This window comes from Oryctolagus cuniculus, chromosome 4, assembly GCF_051225735.1.
Source record: "Oryctolagus cuniculus isolate XC-2025 breed Fujian yellow rabbit chromosome 4, ASM5122573v1, whole genome shotgun sequence".
NCBI lineage: Eukaryota > Metazoa > Chordata > Mammalia > Lagomorpha > Leporidae > Oryctolagus > Oryctolagus cuniculus.
Window position 1 is genome coordinate 173,386,304 of NC_142870.1, and position 18,828 is coordinate 173,405,131.

The window sequence follows — 18,828 nt, forward strand, 5'->3', positions numbered from 1 at the left end:
ACGTGAAACTAAGAATTCCAGCAAACGCCACGGCATATTTGCTCTTCTTCCACATCTTATACCACTGGGTTTTATTTTTACTCTTGAACTTTTTAATTTCATCTTCCCAAAATCATAGATGGGAAAACAAAATATATCCTATGAATCTGCCCAGTTTACCACAAAGTCTGAAGAGTACTAAAATGCTTTATAATCTGAAAGCCTCTGTATTACCTGACCATATAACTATCATCCTTCTGTTTGTATGCAACAATAGTTCCTACAGTAATTTTTTTAGGGCAAAAAGTATATGTTTGTGGAGATCTAAATAACTTTATCCTTGACCCAACCTCAAACACTACATCAAAGACACCAAAAGGATAGACACAATGGGCTGAGCTTTGGGGCAATAGGTTAACCCTCCACATAACTGCATTGGGGCACAAACATCTTAGTCACAAAGTTTATGCGGGGCCAGCGCTGTGGCATGGCAGGGAAGCTGCTGCCTGCAGGGCCGGCATCCTAGCTGGGCACCGGTTTGAGTCCCGGCTGTTCTGTTTCCAATTCGGCTCTCAGTTATGGCCTGGGAAAGCAGTAGAAGATGGCCTAAGTCCTTGGGCCTCTGTACTCATGTGGGAAAACCCGGAGGAAGCTCCTGGCTCCTGGCTTCAGATTGGTGCAGCTCCAGCCGTTGTGGCCAACTGGGGAGTGAACCAGCGGATGAAGACCTCTCTCCCTCTCTTTTCCTCTGTGTGTTACTCTTTCAAATAAATAAATAAATCTTTAAAAACAAAAAAAGAGCTTAGGGTGCACCTCACAGATAAAAGTCCTTCATGCTCCCCTTTTTATGGGCACCTGCTGCTCAAACTGCCACAGAGCTGCAGGCAAGACCCCTGAGTTCAGTGAAGGAAGAACTAAGCAAAACTGAACTTCAGTCTGGAAACAGACATGTTTCTTCATTTAATCTTCACTAAATTTAGTCTTAAAAATTATACTAAAGACAAATGATGCAGTCGGGGTGGGGAACCTTTTTTCTGCCAAGGGCCACTGGACATTTATAGCATCATTCATGGGCCACACAAAATTACCAACTTAAACACTAGCCGATTAGGGGCTAGCATTGTGGTATAGCATCCCATATGGGTGCTGGTTCGAGTCCCTGCTGCTCCATTTCCCATCCAGCTCTCTGCTGTGGCCTGGGAAAGCAGTAGAAGATGTTCCAAGTCCTTGGGCTGCTATGCCCACATGGGAGATCTGGAAGAAGCTCTTGGCTCCTGGTTCAGATCGGCACAGTTCTGGACATTGCATCCATTTGGGGAGTGAACCAACAGATGGAAGATCTCTCTCTCTCTCTGCCTCTACCTCTTTGTAACTCTGCCTTTCAAACAAAATAAATAAATAAATAAACAAACAAACAAACTAGCCTACTATAGATTTATGGAATTTTGAGTCCTGGCTAAGGCTGCTGTGGCAGGGCCTTATAGGGCCTGCGGGCAGCTGCTCCCCATCCCTGCAGGTAGTCACTGACCATACTAAAAATGTGTCTTTTAAATGTCAAAATGGGGGCTGGCACTGTGGTACAGCAGGTTAAGCTGCTGCCTGCAACACCAGCATCCCCTATGGGCACCACTTCATGCCCCAACTGCTCCACTTCCAATCCAGCTCCCTGCTAATGTGCCTAGGAAAGGAGCAGACGATGGCCCAAGTACTTGGGCCAATCACTCATGTGGATAGCCCCATGAAGCTCCTGGCTCTTGGCCACTGCAGTCATTTGGGAAGTAAATCAGGAAATGAAAGATCTCTCTATCCCTATCACTGTCACTCGGCCTTTCAAATAAATAAAACTTTAAAAAAAACTGTCAAAATGAAAAATGGTTAAAATAACATTCTATGTCACCTTAGCACAATTTTTTGAATTCAATAAAAAGGGAGGTATAACCTATCAATACAAACAACGTGGATGGATCCTGAGAGGGCTTAGGCTGTGATAAAGCTAATTCCAAAAGGTTATGTACTATATGACTGCATTTGTTTAACATCCTTAAAATGTAAAATTATAGAAACAGGGAGCAGACTCATGGCTCCCAGGGCTTGGGCATAGGGGTAATAGACATGGCTATAAAAGAGCAAGGGGAAAGATCTCTTATGATGACGGAAATGTTAGTTGCCTATATCAAGGTCAATGTTCCAGCTGGGACACTGTACTACAGTTTTGGAAGATGCTACATTGGAGAAAACTGGGGAAACAGTATGCAGGATCTCTCTGTATTATTTCTTAGTGACATGAAATCCTAAAATTTTCTCCAAAGCATTTAATTTTTAAAAGTTAAAAGGACACATTATTGTGTAACATATAAAATAAAGATACCCTAAATAATTTATACCTTAACCATAAGCATACCCTTTTAATAGCCCCCCCCACACACACACACAAAAAAAAAAACCCACCTGTTTCTTTAGCATAGTTACTTTATTGGACTGAAGGTCCTAGGGGTTTCCTATGGCTGTCCAAGTACTAAGAAAACGGCACTCACTACAACTGCTGGACCTGCAGATCTGTGCTACAGGAAGCTCCCTGTTCCAGGCAGTGACTCAAAGCGCCTCCTTTCACTCACACACTCATTCACATCTCTCTTCAAGCTCCCCAAGCGGAAGCGTGAAGTAGCATCAGCAGTTCACAAGCACAACTTCACCATGCCCAGCAGAGCTGTCACGAGGCCCCAGCCGGCCTCTCTAGATTTGGGTGGGACTTTACAGACTCAGTAAGCACCAGATAAACACAGAGCAGCTTCAGTTCTTTAAATTTGGGACCGGCGCCACAGCGTAGTAGGTTAATCCTTTGCCTGCGGTGCCAGCATCCATATGGGCACTGGGTTCTAGTCCCGATTACTCCTTTTCCAGTCCAGCTCTCTGCTGTGGCCTGGGAAAGCAGTGGAGGATGGCCCAAGTGCTTGGGCCCCTGCACCCGCGTGGGAGACCAGGGAGAAGCTGGTAGCTCTGCCCATTGCGGCCCTTTGGGGAGCAAACCAATGGAAGGAAAACCTTTCTCTCTATCTATCCTTCTCATTGTCTGTAACTCTCCCTCTCAAATAAATAAATAAAATCTTAAAAAAAATAAATTTGGGGCTCTAAGAAGTAATGTGTTTTTCCCATTTGTTAGTGAGTGCAGGGTCCTTGGATACCGGCTGCCCTTGGCTGTGTGGTAGGGAGCCCCTGACGAGGGCGGGCGTGACCCAGAGGGTTCCTGTGCAGGCCTCTCTCGGGGTCTCATGGGGATCCTGGCCACATCCTCTAGCCACCTGGCAGAACAAGACTCTCTTCACATGCCCTGAGCCCTCACCACAGGGGAGGTCTCCGGCCGCTGGGACTGAGTGCTGCCCTCGTGCAGCTCAGAGCCTCGTGCCAGTCAAAGGCCACAGGAGATGACTCGGGACGTTTTCTGAATCCACCAGCAGAGCTTAGCAAAAAAGCAACGAAGACTTTTTCCTTATCTAGGCCCCGTGTGGGAGCTCTGCGGCTATAATTGGAGATTATGTCACTATCTGGCAACTTCAGCGAGTCTCACATTCCTATCCACTTCCATAATTAAACCGATTTTAATCCCTTCCTACTTTATTCACCAGAATCCAGAGGATACTTGGAACTTTTCCCCTGCCCCTACTCCCTATCTTCTAGCTTCTCATCCAAATTCTTGCGACAGAAGAGTATCACGTTACCCAAGGAGTTAGAATTGAAATGCCTGTGTCTGCTTCGGAGTAAGAACCCTAGGGGAATAGAAAATCGCCTCTAACAGTCCCTACACGTGGGCTTCATGAGTCCAGAGTCGGCTGGAAGAAGAGTGCCTGAGGCAAAGGCTCGGGTTTTCCCACGGAAGCCTCGTTCTGTGCCCTGCACTTCACACCGTACAAATACACAATGATAGATATTTCTGGAACCTCTAAATTAAACTCTACTGTTTCTTCTTCATTAGTGTGCTTCTAACCAAAGCCCAATTTCATCTCATACCCCAATTATTTTATCTTTCCAAAGAAGTGTCTCCTGGAGCTCAAACACCTCTTTTGTCATGGTGTCTAGTTTTTGCTGCATGCGCTGCTTCTCCTGCAGAGGAAGAGGGAAGAGAAGTAATAAAAGAGCAGAAAGAAAAAAGGCTGGAAAACGGAACAAAACTGAAGCTTATAAAGAACCTCAACACAAAGTCTGATGAGCGGGAAGATCAAGAGTGGTGTGCCCAAAGCAAGACGACACCAAGAGTGCTGGCACGTGACTGGTGGGATAGCTCCCACCACGTCAGCACAGGCCTGCCCAGAGTGCTGGCACGTGACTGGTGGGCCAGCTCCCACCACATCAGCACAGGCCTGCCCAGAGTGCTGGCACGTGACTGGTGGGCCAGCTCCCACCACATCAGCACAGGCCTGCCCAGAGTGCTGGCACGTGACTGGTGGGCCAGTTCCCACGACGTCAGCACAGGCCTGCCCAGAGTGCTGGCACGTGACTGGTGGGCTAGCTCCCACCACGTCAGCACAGACCTGGGAGTGGCTTTCCTGACCACAGCTCGTGGCAGCAAGCCAGCGAGGGCTGCTGCGTGCACACAGCTCCACATGTGTACTGCTCTTTGATAACTGCCTTTTTTTCCAAACATGAAACAAGTGAACATTTTTAGAGAGGGAAATTTAGGTTTGCTTGTGAAGAAATAATCCTTTTTACAGAGAACAGAAATAGGTTTCAGTTTTATATTTTTAAACAGACCTAAAAATCTATAAGACAGACATATATCAAACTGATCATTTTGAATTTCTACTAGCAAACTCTATAATAGCAAAAACATCACAGATTATTTATAGGAACTAGAATTTAACAATTAATAATTCTTAAGGAACTTTTCAGATTAGGCAATGATACCCTCTTAAATGTAATAGGTTTTCTTGTTCGTTACTGGTAAATTACATATCTTAGTTTCACTAATTATGCAATATCTAGTGTATCATGTAATTCTCAATTCAAAAGAAAAGGCATTATTTGTGATATTCAAGGTTTTACAGTTATGTACAATCATATGAATTCTAAACATAAAAAACTAAGATTTTTAAAGTTTGCATAACAACACCAGGGCGTTTAAAGAAACCACAATGACAAATTAAGAGAAATCAAGCATTACAACCCTATTAAATACAATTACCAACTAAAAAACTAGGAAGCAGTACCCAACGCAGCTTTTTATTCTTTCGAAAGGGGGAAAGTGATACCTTAATTAGAAAAAGAGATAAGAACAGTTGAGGGTCCAGAAGCTATGGCGTCGCGGGTAAAGCCGCTGCCTACAGTGCTGGCATCCCATATGGACGCCGGTTCGAGTCCTAGGTGCTCCACTTCTGACCCAGTTCTCTGCTGTGGCCTGGGAAAGCAGAAGATGGCCCAAGTCTTTTGGCCCCTGCACCCGCGTGGGAGACCAAGAAGAAGCTCCTGGCTCCTGGCTTCAAATCAACTCAGCTCTGGCCACTGCGGCTAGTTGGGGAGTAAACCAGCAGACGGACGATCTCTCACTCTCTCTCCCTTTCTTTCTCTCTCTCTCCCTCCCTCCCTCCCTCTCCCTCTCTCTCTCTCTTTCTCCCTTTCTCGCTCTCTCTCTCTCTCTGTGTAACTCTGACTTTCAAATAAATAATCTTAAAAAAAAAAAAAAAGTTGATATTCTGACACAAAAAGAGACAAGGCAAAAAGGGAAAAGATTTCAGATTATTTTCAAATATCAGCAGGCTGCAGAATTTGGATAATATGCTTCTTACCATGTATGGAAAACTAGGAAAACGTGTACTCTGTGTTTTACATTTCAAATCCACAAATTCTGGCTATGTTCAGTTTTTCTTGAAAATTATGAAGATAACACCAATCCACAAATTAAAAAACAATCATTTCTTCTTTTCTATAAAAGGGTTTTCAAAGTCATTTACAGGGAAGAGATTTAATAAGGAAGAGGAGAAGAGAGCCAAAAGGGGGGCTGGGGTCACAGCAGCCCGCAGTGTGGGCAAGCCCCTCCTCCCCGGGCCTTCCTGCCTTCACTGGCACACGTCCACCCTGACGGAATGGAAGATGGCCTTGACAACCATACCTAGATAGAAAAACGACTTTCATATTTATTAAAAAAAAAAAACAAACACCACCTTAAGAGGGAAAACACTGACAGTACAGAAATGCACGCTAGGCGGTGGGTCCACAGGACGACACTTGCGTCCCCGGTGCTGGTGGCTGCCTCCCTCCCCTGCAAAGGTGCGACAGCGGGGCACCCGGAGCCCTGAAAAGGCACAAGCGAAGCTCCACGCTATCCAGCCTGCGCTTTCTGGTTCAGCAGGCCGGAGGTGCTCTGACAATTTCACTTTCATTGAGCCACCTGAAAAATGTATCTGAGTGAAAATCGAACTAAGTACTTGCACAGAATCATGTCCCCAGAGATGGTATTCACTATGTTCCAAAGGACAGTGCTGCTTTCTACAATTTTTCCTTTTGCCCGTTTCCTAAAATAGCTTAGAATGCACTTACGGGAAAAAAAGAAAAACACTTAAAAAAAACTCTGCTATTCATGGGTAAAACGTACACAGGGTTCATAGAATGAACTGTTTAAGCCTGCTTCTATGTTTAATGTTTACAAAATGTTTTAATTCAGTCAAGTGTGAAGAAACCAACTCTGGCATTTTGAGTTTCCCTTTCCAACACCGACGCCTCACCCGTTCAATGCCCTTTCCTCAGAATTATTTCCACGGTCACGGACATACCTCGATCAGTTCATCTCTTTGCCGGAGGCCTTCTTTAAGTTCATCCATCTTATGCTGCAGTATGCTGCACATGTGTTTCTGGCGTTCTAATTCCTGTTGGTAAACAAATGACAGTTCGCAGAGGTCACGGCATACCACATACAAATCGACAGGAAAGCTAAATATCACCTCCAGAAATGAACCCAGCAGCTGACTCACGTAACTCAGACTGTGGAGTCGATGGAAAGCCTCAGAAATTGTGTAATTTTTAACTTATATAGGGAATACAAGAAAAAAAAAAAAAGCAAGGGAAAGGAGAACAAACTACAGAGGTACTTTAAAGAAAAAAGAGGAGTAACCAGAGGTAGGGAAACTTTACTAAAAAATGATTGAAAATTCCATGAGCAATAAGGGAAAGTGGTAATAGACGACAGAAAAACTGAAACTTTTGAATGGCAAAAGATAACGCAATCAAAGCAAAAAGACAAATGAGAAAATGCAAAAAAGAAATAAGTTATCAGAGACAAAAGTTTCCATCTCTCCATAGACACACCTCTAAAATAAGAAGAAAAACTCAAGCTTTATAAAGAGGAACTGGCTAAAGAAATGGATAGCTCACAAGAAAAGAAATGGAAACAGCTCAGACGTGAAAAAATGCTCAAATCCAGAGAAATACACACTAAGACAGTATTTCCCATCAAAACACTAGTAAAGATACAAACACTTGACAACATTTCTGGGAAAGTACTACAGGGAAGCACTTTTGGTGAGAATGCAAAACAGTGCAGCGCTTACAAAGCAGAACGTGGTAGCATCTTGCAGAACGCCACACCTTCCAGCCCAGCAAGTCCACTTTCATGACACTTTGTCATCCTTGACAAAAATAAAAAAACTCCCTGCAGGATTAATTGTAGCAGTAAACCACTGCAAGCAATTTCACCGTCCATTAACAGACAGCGGTAGAAGAGAGTGTAATAGAGGTTGAATTTCCTTTATCCACACTGCTTGGGACCAGAAACATTTCAGATCACGGAGCTTTTCAGACACTGATTTCCAGACTGGAGATACTCAATCCATACTTCCAATCGAGGATCAATCACACAGTAATAAAAAAGGAGGAGGAAGACTCCTCTATACTGCAAGGGCAAGGTGATGAAATCAAAATGCAGGAAATACGTATGCTATACGGCCACTTTCTATAAAAGGACACAAACTCATACACTTATGTTTGAATAGATATTTCTACTTGTTTTATTTTTTTATTTATTTTGAAAGGCAGAGAGAGACAGACAGAAAAGATCTCTCATTTACTAGTTCACTACCCAAATCCTTGCAACAGCTGGGGATAGGCCAGGCTGAGGTCGAGCGCTGGGAATTTAATGCAGGTCCCCCACTTGCTTCCAGGGAGCCCACTCTTTGAGCCATTGCCTGTTGCTTCCCAAGATGTGGATCAGCAAGAAGCCGGAGCCAGGCAGTTTGATATGGGATACAGTAGCCCAAGCAGCACCTTAAACTGTGCCCAGTGCCCCTCCCCGTATCTGTGCTCTCAAGGGCTCTGTTTCTCTGTCATATTATATATATGCACTTATATATACATCCTCTTGGATTAAAAAAACTGGAAGACAAACCATCAAATTAAAAAATTCACTGGTAGAAACAGGGATAAAGAGACAGAGATATAAAATTAACAGCTTTGAACATTTTTCTCTGTTTTGACTTAAAATCCACAAAACTATTATAGAATATTATAAAACAAAATTAAAATTCAAAAAGCAGCTCCTAGTGGAAACAATCCAAGTATCCATCAGATGAATGGATGCATTGTAGGACACACGCGGTGGAATATTACTCAGTCTTAAAAAGGAAGAGACGCTGGTGCACAGCGCAGATGAGCCTTGACAGAAGCCAGTCACAGACAGACATACGATTCTAAGGGGCATGGGGTAATTCAATCCACACGGACAGCAAGCAGAATGGGGAAAGCAGAAACAGGAGATGGCTTAATAGAGTTATACCTTTAGTTGTGCAAGATGAAAATATTCCAGTGATCTGATGAGCAAACAAGGTGAACACACTTAACACTACTGAACTGTGCCCTTTAAAATAGTCAAGATGGGAAATTTTGTTATGTGGTTTCATCGCAGCCAAAAATAAAAATTTTCAAAATTCCACAGAGACTCCTAAATATTGAACGTAAGATGCAGTGATTCTAACTATATATCTGGTTAGCAGCATAAGCACACAGAGAAAAACTATTTCAAGTAACTCTGAAAACCAACAGTTTAGGGGCCAGTGCTATGGTGTAGTAGGCTAAGCCTCTGCCTGCGGTGTCAGTATCCCATATGGGTGCCAATTCAAGCTCCAGTTTCTCCTCTGGAGATCCAGCTCTCTGCTCATGGCCTGGGAAAGCAGTAAGTGATGGTGCAAGTCTTGGGTCCCTTAACCCGCGTGGGAGATCCAGAAGAAGCCCCTGACTCCTGGCTTCAGATAGGTCCAGCTTCGGCTATTGTGGCCATTTAGGGAGTGAACCAGCAGATGGAAGACCTTTCTCTCTGTCTCTCCCTCTCTGTCTGTAACTCTACCTCTCAAATAAATAAAATTTTAAAAGAAAAAAAAAAAAAGAAACAATGGTCTAGCTATACATAGTCCAGTGGCAAAAGTAACATCCAAGCAAAATAAACAGTTAACTATTTTCAGTAACTGTTGGTGTTAATGTTGGTGTTGCTGTTTTGGGCAACATAGAATAAAGCACTGAAAATAGAATATAACATAATTACCATCACCTTTAGTGATTCTGAGAACTAGGAATGGTCACGTGAGGGGAAAAAGAAAGGCAGATAGAAGACCTTAAGTGGTTAAGTAAAACCCTGGAGTCCTGACATGAACCGAAGATATCTGTAGGAACTCATAGTTTGTCATTTAAAACAAACAAACAAAAATTCCACACACCTGTTTCCCAGGAATAAGCACCGCAAAGACCTAGAAACAGTGTACAGCTTGGTGGCAGCGAGCGCGCCTAGCATCCCCCTGCCCTGCCCAAAGAGAATCAGGGTTCTTTGAGCACATGGCTGATTCCAGGTCTCAGCAGAAAATGTACCAAATGAGACGTGGACCCTTCTGCCAAAAAGCAAAGAAGCTGTCAAAAAAAAATTAGTCTCATCAACCTGAAGAGTCTCACATTAGCCAGAACTGGGACAATTTGAACATGAAAAGGAATAAAAGTTTCAATGACTGAAAATAGCAGACAAGAACTGATGAAAACACATAGGGCTGGCACTCTGTTCTAAGTTCAGACACCGTCTGAGACGCCCACATCCCACTTTGAAGCACTGGGTTCAAGCCCCAGCTCTGCTTCTGATTCCAGTTTCCTGCTAATGTACACCCTAGGAGGTAGCAGGTGACGGTACAAGTACTTGGTTCCTGCTGTCCATGTGGGAGATCTACGTTGATTTCTTGGCTTCTGACTTTGGCCCAACTCCAGCTGATGAGGGCATCTGGGGAGTGAACCAGAAAACAGAAAGCTCTCCGGGTCTCTCTCTCTCTGTCTGAGAAAACAGGACCAGCACAGTGGAATAGCAGGTAAAGCTGCTGCCTGCGACACCAGCATCCCATATGGGCGCTAGTTAGAATCCCACCACTTCCGATCCAGCTCCCTGCTAATGTGCCTTGGAAAGCAATGGAAGATGGTCCAAGTCCTTGGGTTCCTGCACCCACGTGGGAGACCAGGAAGAAGCTCCTGGCTCTTGGCTTTGGCCTGACCCAGCCCTGGCCACTGCAGCCATTCGGGGAGCGAACCAGCAGATGGAAGAGCTCTCTCTCCTTCCCTCTCTCTCTGTAACTCTGCCTTTCAAATAAAGAAATAAATTCTAAAAAAAAAAAAAAAAAGAAAAGAAAAAAAAAAGAAAAAGAAAGAAAACAAGTAATTGGTCACTATCATGCTCATTTTGGAAAATCCATAAATAAGGGCAAAGAATCAAGCCTTGATCTCAGCTATGTAAACAAAATGAGAATGTTTCTTCTTAAAGATGGGCTTAATAAATAAAGCAGAGGAAACTAAAAGGACAACTCATAGAATGGGATAAAATATTTATTAATCATATATCTGATAGAGTTGTACCTAAAATACACAAAAAAAGTTTATAACTCAGCAATAGAAAAATCAAACTTTATCAATGAGATACAAAAAGCAAAGAGGAAGCCATTGGAACCTACTGCTACCAAATCACATTCTTTAAAGGGCCATGGTGAGTCCAACAGGAAAACACCCAGAAGCTCTTTTCACCACTAGACAAAGTCCTCCTATGACCATTTGTTTCTAGCAGAGGCAATTTTTAGAGCACTTTTAAGCTCATAGCAAAACTAAGTGCAAAGTATAGAAGCTCCCATATAGCCCTGCCCCAAGCATACAGTCTCCCTTTCAATATCCCACAACAGAAAGGCGTATTTGTTTCAATCAATGAACACTCACTGATATGTCATCCCATGTGCATACTTCACGCTTAGTGATGTACCTTCTATGAGTTCAAACACATATCCTCCAATATAGTACAGTATACAACAGTACCACCACCCTAAAAATCCTCTGTGCTCTGCTGTCCATCCCTACCTCCCCCAAATTCCCAGCAAACACTTCCCTGCACCTTTCTGAATATGAGCAAAACAGCCTGGAAAGGGGATTTCCATTCCTCATGGAAAGAAATCCCTATACAGTCTACAGTAATAATGCTGGTCTTTGAGAAGTTACATAAATGGCTCCTCTCCCTCTGTTATGTGCAAAATCACATTGTTTTTAACAATTCATCAATACACATTTCCTAAATTATTCTCTGAATTTTAAACTGGCAGTATAATAATTCATTTCTAACAACAATATCCATTTGTGCTATGCTTAGGCTAACATCTACATTTTTAAAATAAGTCCAAATCCAATAAGCTTTAAAGAAAACCCCATTTGTTTTCCACAGTTGTCAAAGAGCAACTCTAGACCTTGAACAAGTGGCTTTTATTTCCTGATTGTACACTTTCACCATACTGCTCACAAACTTCTGAAAAAACCAGAGGTTTGTCTCTGCTCTGCTAGTTTTGAATAACTGATGGTTCTCTTGAACGATTTAGAAGTTCATAGAGGAGCCAGTGCTGTGGCATAGCAGGTAAATCTGCCGCCTGCAGTGCCAGCATCCCATGTGGGTGCCAGTTTCAGTCCCGGCTGCTCTTCTTCTGATCCAGCTCTCTGTTGTGCCCTGGGAAAGTAGCAGAAGATGGCCCAAGTGTTTTGGACCCCTGCATCCACATGGGAGACCTGGAGGAAGCTCTTGGAACCTGGCTTCGGATCAACTCAGCTCTGGCCGTTGCGGCCATTTGGGGAGTGAACCATCAGATGGAAGTCCTCTCTCTCTCCCTGCCTCGCTTCTCTGTAACTCTGCCTTTCAAATAAATAAATAAATCTTTAAAAAAAATTTTTCATAGAAAAAATGATCCATCTCACTGAGCCTTTGGATCTTTGGGGGGGTTCCAGTCACTTACAACAGGAAACAGTAATTAATCCACTGTAACTGTCCCAAATTACACAGATAAAAGCTGAGCTATATTCAATTTTCAGAAACCTCAGTGTTGTCTGAAATGTCATTCCAAAATAGGCTGCAATGTTTCATTGACCTCACTGATGTTTACACGGTTAAGCTGTTATCCTCAAACCTAACAGAATGCTGTGATAAAAGATGAGCAAATTACCTTTGATTTTTCTTCATTTTCTCTGTAAAATTCTGCCATCTGCTCCTCCTGTTCTTCAATAACATCCTTCAGGGTGTCTACTTGGTAGATCAAATTGTTCTTCTCGTTGTCTAACTGTGCATTGGAAACCATGGCTTTCTTGTATTTTTCTTCCACTTCAGACAGAGACTCCTAAAGGATAGTCAAAGTAATCAGCCTGATATTTAAAATATGTTCATTGAATGTACACACTACAAAAGGGAATTATGACACGAGCACAAGCCTAGGAAGATGCACTTGTTTAAGACACAAGCAGTGTGGGGACTCTGTTTAGTAACGTGCACACAAAACAGGAAGACAGTGAGAAGCCAATGACAACTTTCTAAGATTTATTTGTGCTCTCTGCTCCCCAAGAAAACAAAATCAAGCAGCAGCAGTCTCTAAAAAGAAAAGATGTGGACACAACATCCATTCATGAGTCGTAAAGTGACCAACTGTCAACATTTTCAGAAACGTTACTCAAAGTTTTAACAAGACCGCAGTGACATAACACACTACAGTCTCTCTTCACACAAGTAAACATCACACTTACTTTAAATCTTGCCACTCAGTGAATTTTGCTATTACTTGACATTTATTTTCAGTCCTTCTTGTTGTGTATAATAATGAAAATGAAAGTGTCTATTTTTCCAGAAATTATTCAAATCTTAGTGATTTTTAAATTAGTAAACAATACAAACTGAATATTAAAAAAAGAGCTACCATCAAATGCCTGAAATTTTCAATAACAAAGTTTTCTGCTTGCGGCTATTTTAGCTTATTACTGCTATTACAGCTTACGTTTTAAATAACTATACCTAACTTCGTAAATATTATTCTTTTTACAAAGCTAAGAAGAAAAAGTGTTTCACATAAAAAAATCACTCTGGAAATAAATTTTCTAAAATACTAGTAAAAATGTTCAACAAGCCAAGATCAATGAAAAATAACTGCATCTATATCCCTTACAGTTAATTTTTGCCAGAGTGTCTACTTAGGGGAAAAGAATAAATGATGTTGTACCCACATACAAAAGAATGAAGTTGGGCTCCTACCTCATACCATACATAAATATAGATTCAAAATGGACCGTAGATCTAAATGTAAAATGTAGAATTATAAAACTCTTTGAAGAAAATATAGGAATCAATCTTCAAGACCTTTAAGTAGGCAATGGTTTCTTAGAACACACACACACACACACACACACAAGACAGATATTATCAAAATATAAAACTTCTTATACTGCAAACAGTACTATCAAGAAAGCAAAAAGATAGCCCATAGAATAGGGAAAAAAAATCTGCTGATCTTATATCTGACAAGAAACATTCCTAGAATATATAAAGAACTCTTAAACTGAACAATAAAAGAATATAATCCAATTTAAAAATGGACACAGATTTCTACAAAGAGGCTAACAGGCACATGAAAACATGCTCATCATCATTAGTCATAAGGGAAATGCACATCAAAACCACAATAAGAAGCCATTTCACATCTACTAGGATGGCTATGATTTATTTACTTTTATTTTCAGATGGCTGTAATTTATAGGATAAGTTTTAGTGACAATGTGGTGAAAGTAGGTACAATACTTGTGAGAATGTAAAATGATAGAACTACTTTGGAAAATGGTTTCTCAAATATTAAAGAGCTACCATATGACCCAGAAATTCTATTCCAAGGAATATACCCAAGAGAAATCAAAAAATATGTCTACACAAAAACTTTTACACAAAAATGTTCATAGCATTAGTAGCAAAAAAAAAAATCTGAAACAATCTAAATGTTCATAAACTAATAAACAAAACGATATGGTAGGCCGGCGCCGCGGCTCAATAGGCTAATCCTCTGCCTTGCGGCGCCGGCACACCAGGTTCTAGTCCCTGTCGGGGCGCCGGATTCTGTCCCAGTTGCCCCTCTTCCAGGCCAGCTCTCTGCTGTGGCCAGGGAGTGCAGTGGAGGATGGCCCAAGTGCTTGGGCCCTGCACCCCATGGGAGACCAGGAGAAGCACCTGGCTCCTGGCTTCAGATCGGTGCAGATGTTACAACGTGGATGAACCTTGAAAACATAATGCTAAATGAAAAGCTAGTTACAATAGGCCACATACTATATGATTCCATTTAAACAAAATCTTCAGAATGGACAAGTCTTTAGTGATAGAAAATTAGTAGTTACTCAGACTGGAGACAGGAGTGGGTAAAGAGGAAAGGGAATGACTGCTAATGGATACATGGTTTCTTTTGGGAGTGATGAAAACATCCTAAAATTGTGCTGTGGTGATGGTTCCAAACATCTTTGAATTTATATATATATATATATATATATATATATATATATATATAATAGAAAAGTTTATATTAAATATATATTAAATAGTAAATGTTTATGGTTTATGAATTCTATCAACAAAGATACACATATTTTTAATGATGTTTCACAAAGCATAACTGGGCTGATACATAAGATTTAAACTGGAACTGAGTGGTTTTTCCACTTATTACTTGCTGAGTTCTTTATTTAGTGGCGAGTAAGCTTGTGATTATAAAGTACACTGAAAGTATGTCATTGTAAAAATTAAAAGACAAGTAAGAAAAGAGGAGGAAGGGTGTGAGTGAGAGAGGGAGGGTAGGAAATATCATTATGCTCTTAAAACTGTAATATATGAAATACATGAAATTTGTTCCCTTTATATAAATTTTAAAAAGTGAAAAAAAAAGAATTAAGAAAATTTAAGCACAATAAAGAATATAAGCAAAGCAATCATATAGTAAATGTAGGAATGTCAATATAATGTAGAATGTAGAACGATTCTCATACATCAGACAGGTTAACAGCAGGAAAAAAAAGTCCTCATCACAACACACTCCCGTATAAAATGAGACACAACTGTATGAAAAGCAGAATCTGAGATGGCTCAAGTACTAGATTCAGACAAAAAAAAAATACCACAATACATCTGACACAAAACGTATGCAGCATAGTCTATCTTTAAGCTCAGACCACAAGGACGTCTAAATGTGAATGTCAAGGTAGTTCTCAAGGTCTGCTAGTCTCACACAGTGATACCCATTTGCAATTAGTTTTATTTAGATACTTCTAAGGTACTGATTTGCAAAGGGCGAGTCCCTGGCCAGCAACAACAGGATTACTTGGGAACTGGGTAGGAATGCACATTTTCAACTTGGTTCCCAGCCGGCTGAACCAGAAGAGCTCAGGTCATCCTGAGGAACACCAGTTCTGAAGCCACCGTCTTAGCGCTGGAGCTCTGACTGAGCTGAGTGTCCTGTGTAAGCGCATGCTCCATGAACCAGTTAACCTACAGCTAGCAGGACGCACACCACAGTCTCTAAGTCTCCTCCTGACAGTACTCTCTAGGGTTGCTCATGCTAGTTCTCTCCTTATCCTTCACCCTTCTTCAAAGAATTAAAGGCAATGTTTAAAAACATTGTCTGGAAGGCCTTAAATAAAACTAACCAACAAACGAACCAAGTGCTTACTTCAGATAACTTTGACAAAGATGCTTAAGGCAATGTGTTTAGGACATCTGAAAACCTAGTTGGGTTCATAGTCTACAAGGCAATATGGGATAAATCAGTATTTCCAAACCTATGAAAAGATGGAGATAGTGAACATAAAACATGCTGATACATGCTAAGTACTCAATAAATAGCACTGAATATTTGTCGGATGCTAGTAAAGGCAATATATATTCAGAGTTTAGCAGAATGAAGGATGACCAATTTCACATAGGATCATCCACAAAGTGGAGCCTGACGTGTTTCTTACAAAATAAAATCAACCATTGCTGAGTCTGTTTTGGCTAAATCAAGATTATGGAAGGGTACAAGTACTCACTAAAGTGAGTTGGCGCCTTTATTAATCAGGGGTCAGAGACTCCGGTATTAGCAGCATGAGGGAAGTATGTTGAGAAGTATGAATCTGACTTCTCAAATTCTCAAAAGCAATTTCTGGATTCTAAATTTTTAGCAATGTAGAGGGGCAGGCATTAGGCCTAGTGACTAAAATGCCACCTGGGGCAACATCCGTATCAGAATGCCTGAGTTTCAGGGCTGACTCTCTTCCTAACACAGCTTCCTGCTAATGCACACCTAGGAGGCAGCAGGCAATGGCTCAAGGCTGATCACCTGTCACCTACACAAGCGACCCACACTGAATCCACGGCTCTTGGCTTTGGGGCCTGGTCCAATGTCAGCTGTTGTGGACACTTGGAAATAAACATTTTTTAAAAAGAAATACATACAGTAAACCTCTGGCCTCTTGAGAATTTCAAATTTATGGTGTTGATTATTTTGCTTGAACAAAGATCTTGATATATAATAATCAGTAATTTTGGGAAGGTATGTAAGTCAAATAATCAGTGCTCTTATAAAGCTGTATAAGAGTCAGACCTTAGTTAACTGGAAAGCCTAATCAACTGTCCAGCAGCCCAATACATCTTTGAAGCTCATTGTAAACACATGGCCACTTCAGTTACACACGCATGGGACTTTCATCAGGTTAGACTTTTTACTTCACTGGTCAAGGTATGTTCTTGACTAATGCTACAGCAATAACACCTCACAGTACTGGCAAGCCTTGACTAAGGGCTTTTATGCGCCTTACACACCACTGCAATTCAGTCTTGCAGTAACTCCACCAGCTAGGCACTATTCACCGTCATTTCCGTTTTTACAGATGCCGACAGGAGATAAGTAATGTAAGGCTGGTCAACAGGCAGTGAGCCCACATTTTGAAAGAATATTTTAAATAATGCTGAAATGTTATCTACCAAATGAAACAAGAGCTGCCTTTAAAGTCCCCAAGTAAAACATGATTCAGATTTTCATGGGGAGAAAATAAAACATACGAATAAAGCAAGAGTCTTCCCAGAGCACACCCCCCACAGAGGCGGCAGTCCGTTGGCTGGGTGGATTATCTTTCAGGATGGTTCCTATTCATTTACATACAAAGAAAACCTTGGCTCTGCTTACATTTTTAACACAAATTATATACCCGATTTTGTTCTACAACTGGCTTTTCTCGTTCTGTAACTTGTCTTTTAATGTTTCCAGTCACTAGATTTAGATTTACTATGTTCTTTTTACTTACTACTGTAATTCTATATTAAAGTTTAATAAGGTATTAATTTTAATATTTCTGGGGGCCAGCACTGTGGTGTAGCAGGTAAAGCCGCCACCTGCAGTGCCAGCATCCCATATAGGCACTGGTTCGAGTCCTGGCTGCTCTACTTCTGATCCAGCTCTCTGCTATGGCCTGGGAAAGCAGTAGAGGATGGCCCAAGTGCTTGAGCCCCTGCACCCATGTGGAAGACCTGGAAGAAGCTCCTGGCTCCCGGATTCGGATCAGCACAGCTTCGGCTATTACGGTCAATTGGGGAGTGAACCAGCGGATGGAAGACCTCTCTCTCTCTCTCCTTCTCTCTCTGTGTAACTCTGACTTTCAAGTAAATAAATAAATCTTAAAAAAATTTACTGTTTCTAAAACTGGGTTTAGTTCTTTATAGAACTGCTAAGAAACATTTACAGTTTGTGAGTTTTAAAATAATATTCTACTATATATTCTAGATAACAGTATACGTTATACTGTAGTGTGGTATGTGGTAAACACTGCTATATTAATAAATGACAAACTTGGGGCTTGCCCTGTGGTGTAGCAGGTAAAGCCACCACCTGAAGTGCCGGCATCCCGTATGGGTGCCTGTTTGAGTCCCAGCTGCTCCACTTCCAATCCAGCTCTCTGCCATGGCCTGGGAAAGCAGTGGAAGATGGCCCAAGTCGTTGGGTCCCTGAACATGCATGGCAGACCCAGAAGACGTTCCTGGCTCCTGGCTTCAGACAGGCCCAGCTCCGGCCATTGCAGCCATCTGGGAAGTAAGGAGAGAATGGGAGGATGCATCCCAAAGGCAAACATAATAATAATAAGGAATAATGTCCAAAGCAATGAAGCAACATCCTTTTTGAATATTTGATTCATCAATCAGATTAAATTTTTTTTTTTTTGACAGGCAGAGTGGACAGTGTGAGAGAGAGACAGAGAGAGAAAGGTCTTCCTTTTGCCGTTGGTTCACCCTCCAATGGCCACCGCAGCCGGCGCACCGCGCTGATCCGATGGCAGGAGCCAGGAGCCAGGTGCTTCTCCTGGTCTCCCATGGGGTGCAGGGCCCAAGCACCTGGGCCATCCTCCACTGCACTCCCTGGCCACAGCAGAGAGCTGGCCTGGAAGAGGGGCAACCGGGACAGAATCCGGCGCCCCAACCGGGACTAGAACCCGGTGTGCCGGCGCCGCAAGGTGGAGGATTAGCCTAGTGAGCCGCGGCGCCGGCCCCAGATTAAT

General features: G+C 42.0%; 1 protein-coding gene across 50 annotated transcripts in view; it reads right to left on the reverse strand.

Annotated features, from left to right (window-relative positions):
* The window catches only part of LRRFIP2 (LRR binding FLII interacting protein 2), a 138,374-nt gene that overhangs the window by 16,381 nt on the left and 103,165 nt on the right, over nt 1–18,828 (reverse strand). For 34 of the 50 annotated variants that reach the window (XR_016232942.1, XR_011388279.2, XM_070072994.2 and 31 more), the window contains 3 exons: nt 12,450–12,620; nt 6,741–6,833; nt 3,985–4,077 (listed from right to left, as the gene is read on the reverse strand). Coding sequence is in view for 47 of the 50 variants with exons in the window: in XM_070072994.2 (XP_069929095.1) it covers nt 3,985–4,077; nt 6,741–6,833; nt 12,450–12,620 (357 nt within the window). In the remaining 3 variants the exon portion in view is untranslated. The remainder of the gene's footprint in view (nt 1–3,984; nt 4,078–6,740; nt 6,834–12,449; nt 12,621–18,828) is intronic. The other 16 variants (XR_011388280.2, XM_070072998.2, XM_070072996.2 and 13 more) reach the window with 1 other exon arrangement.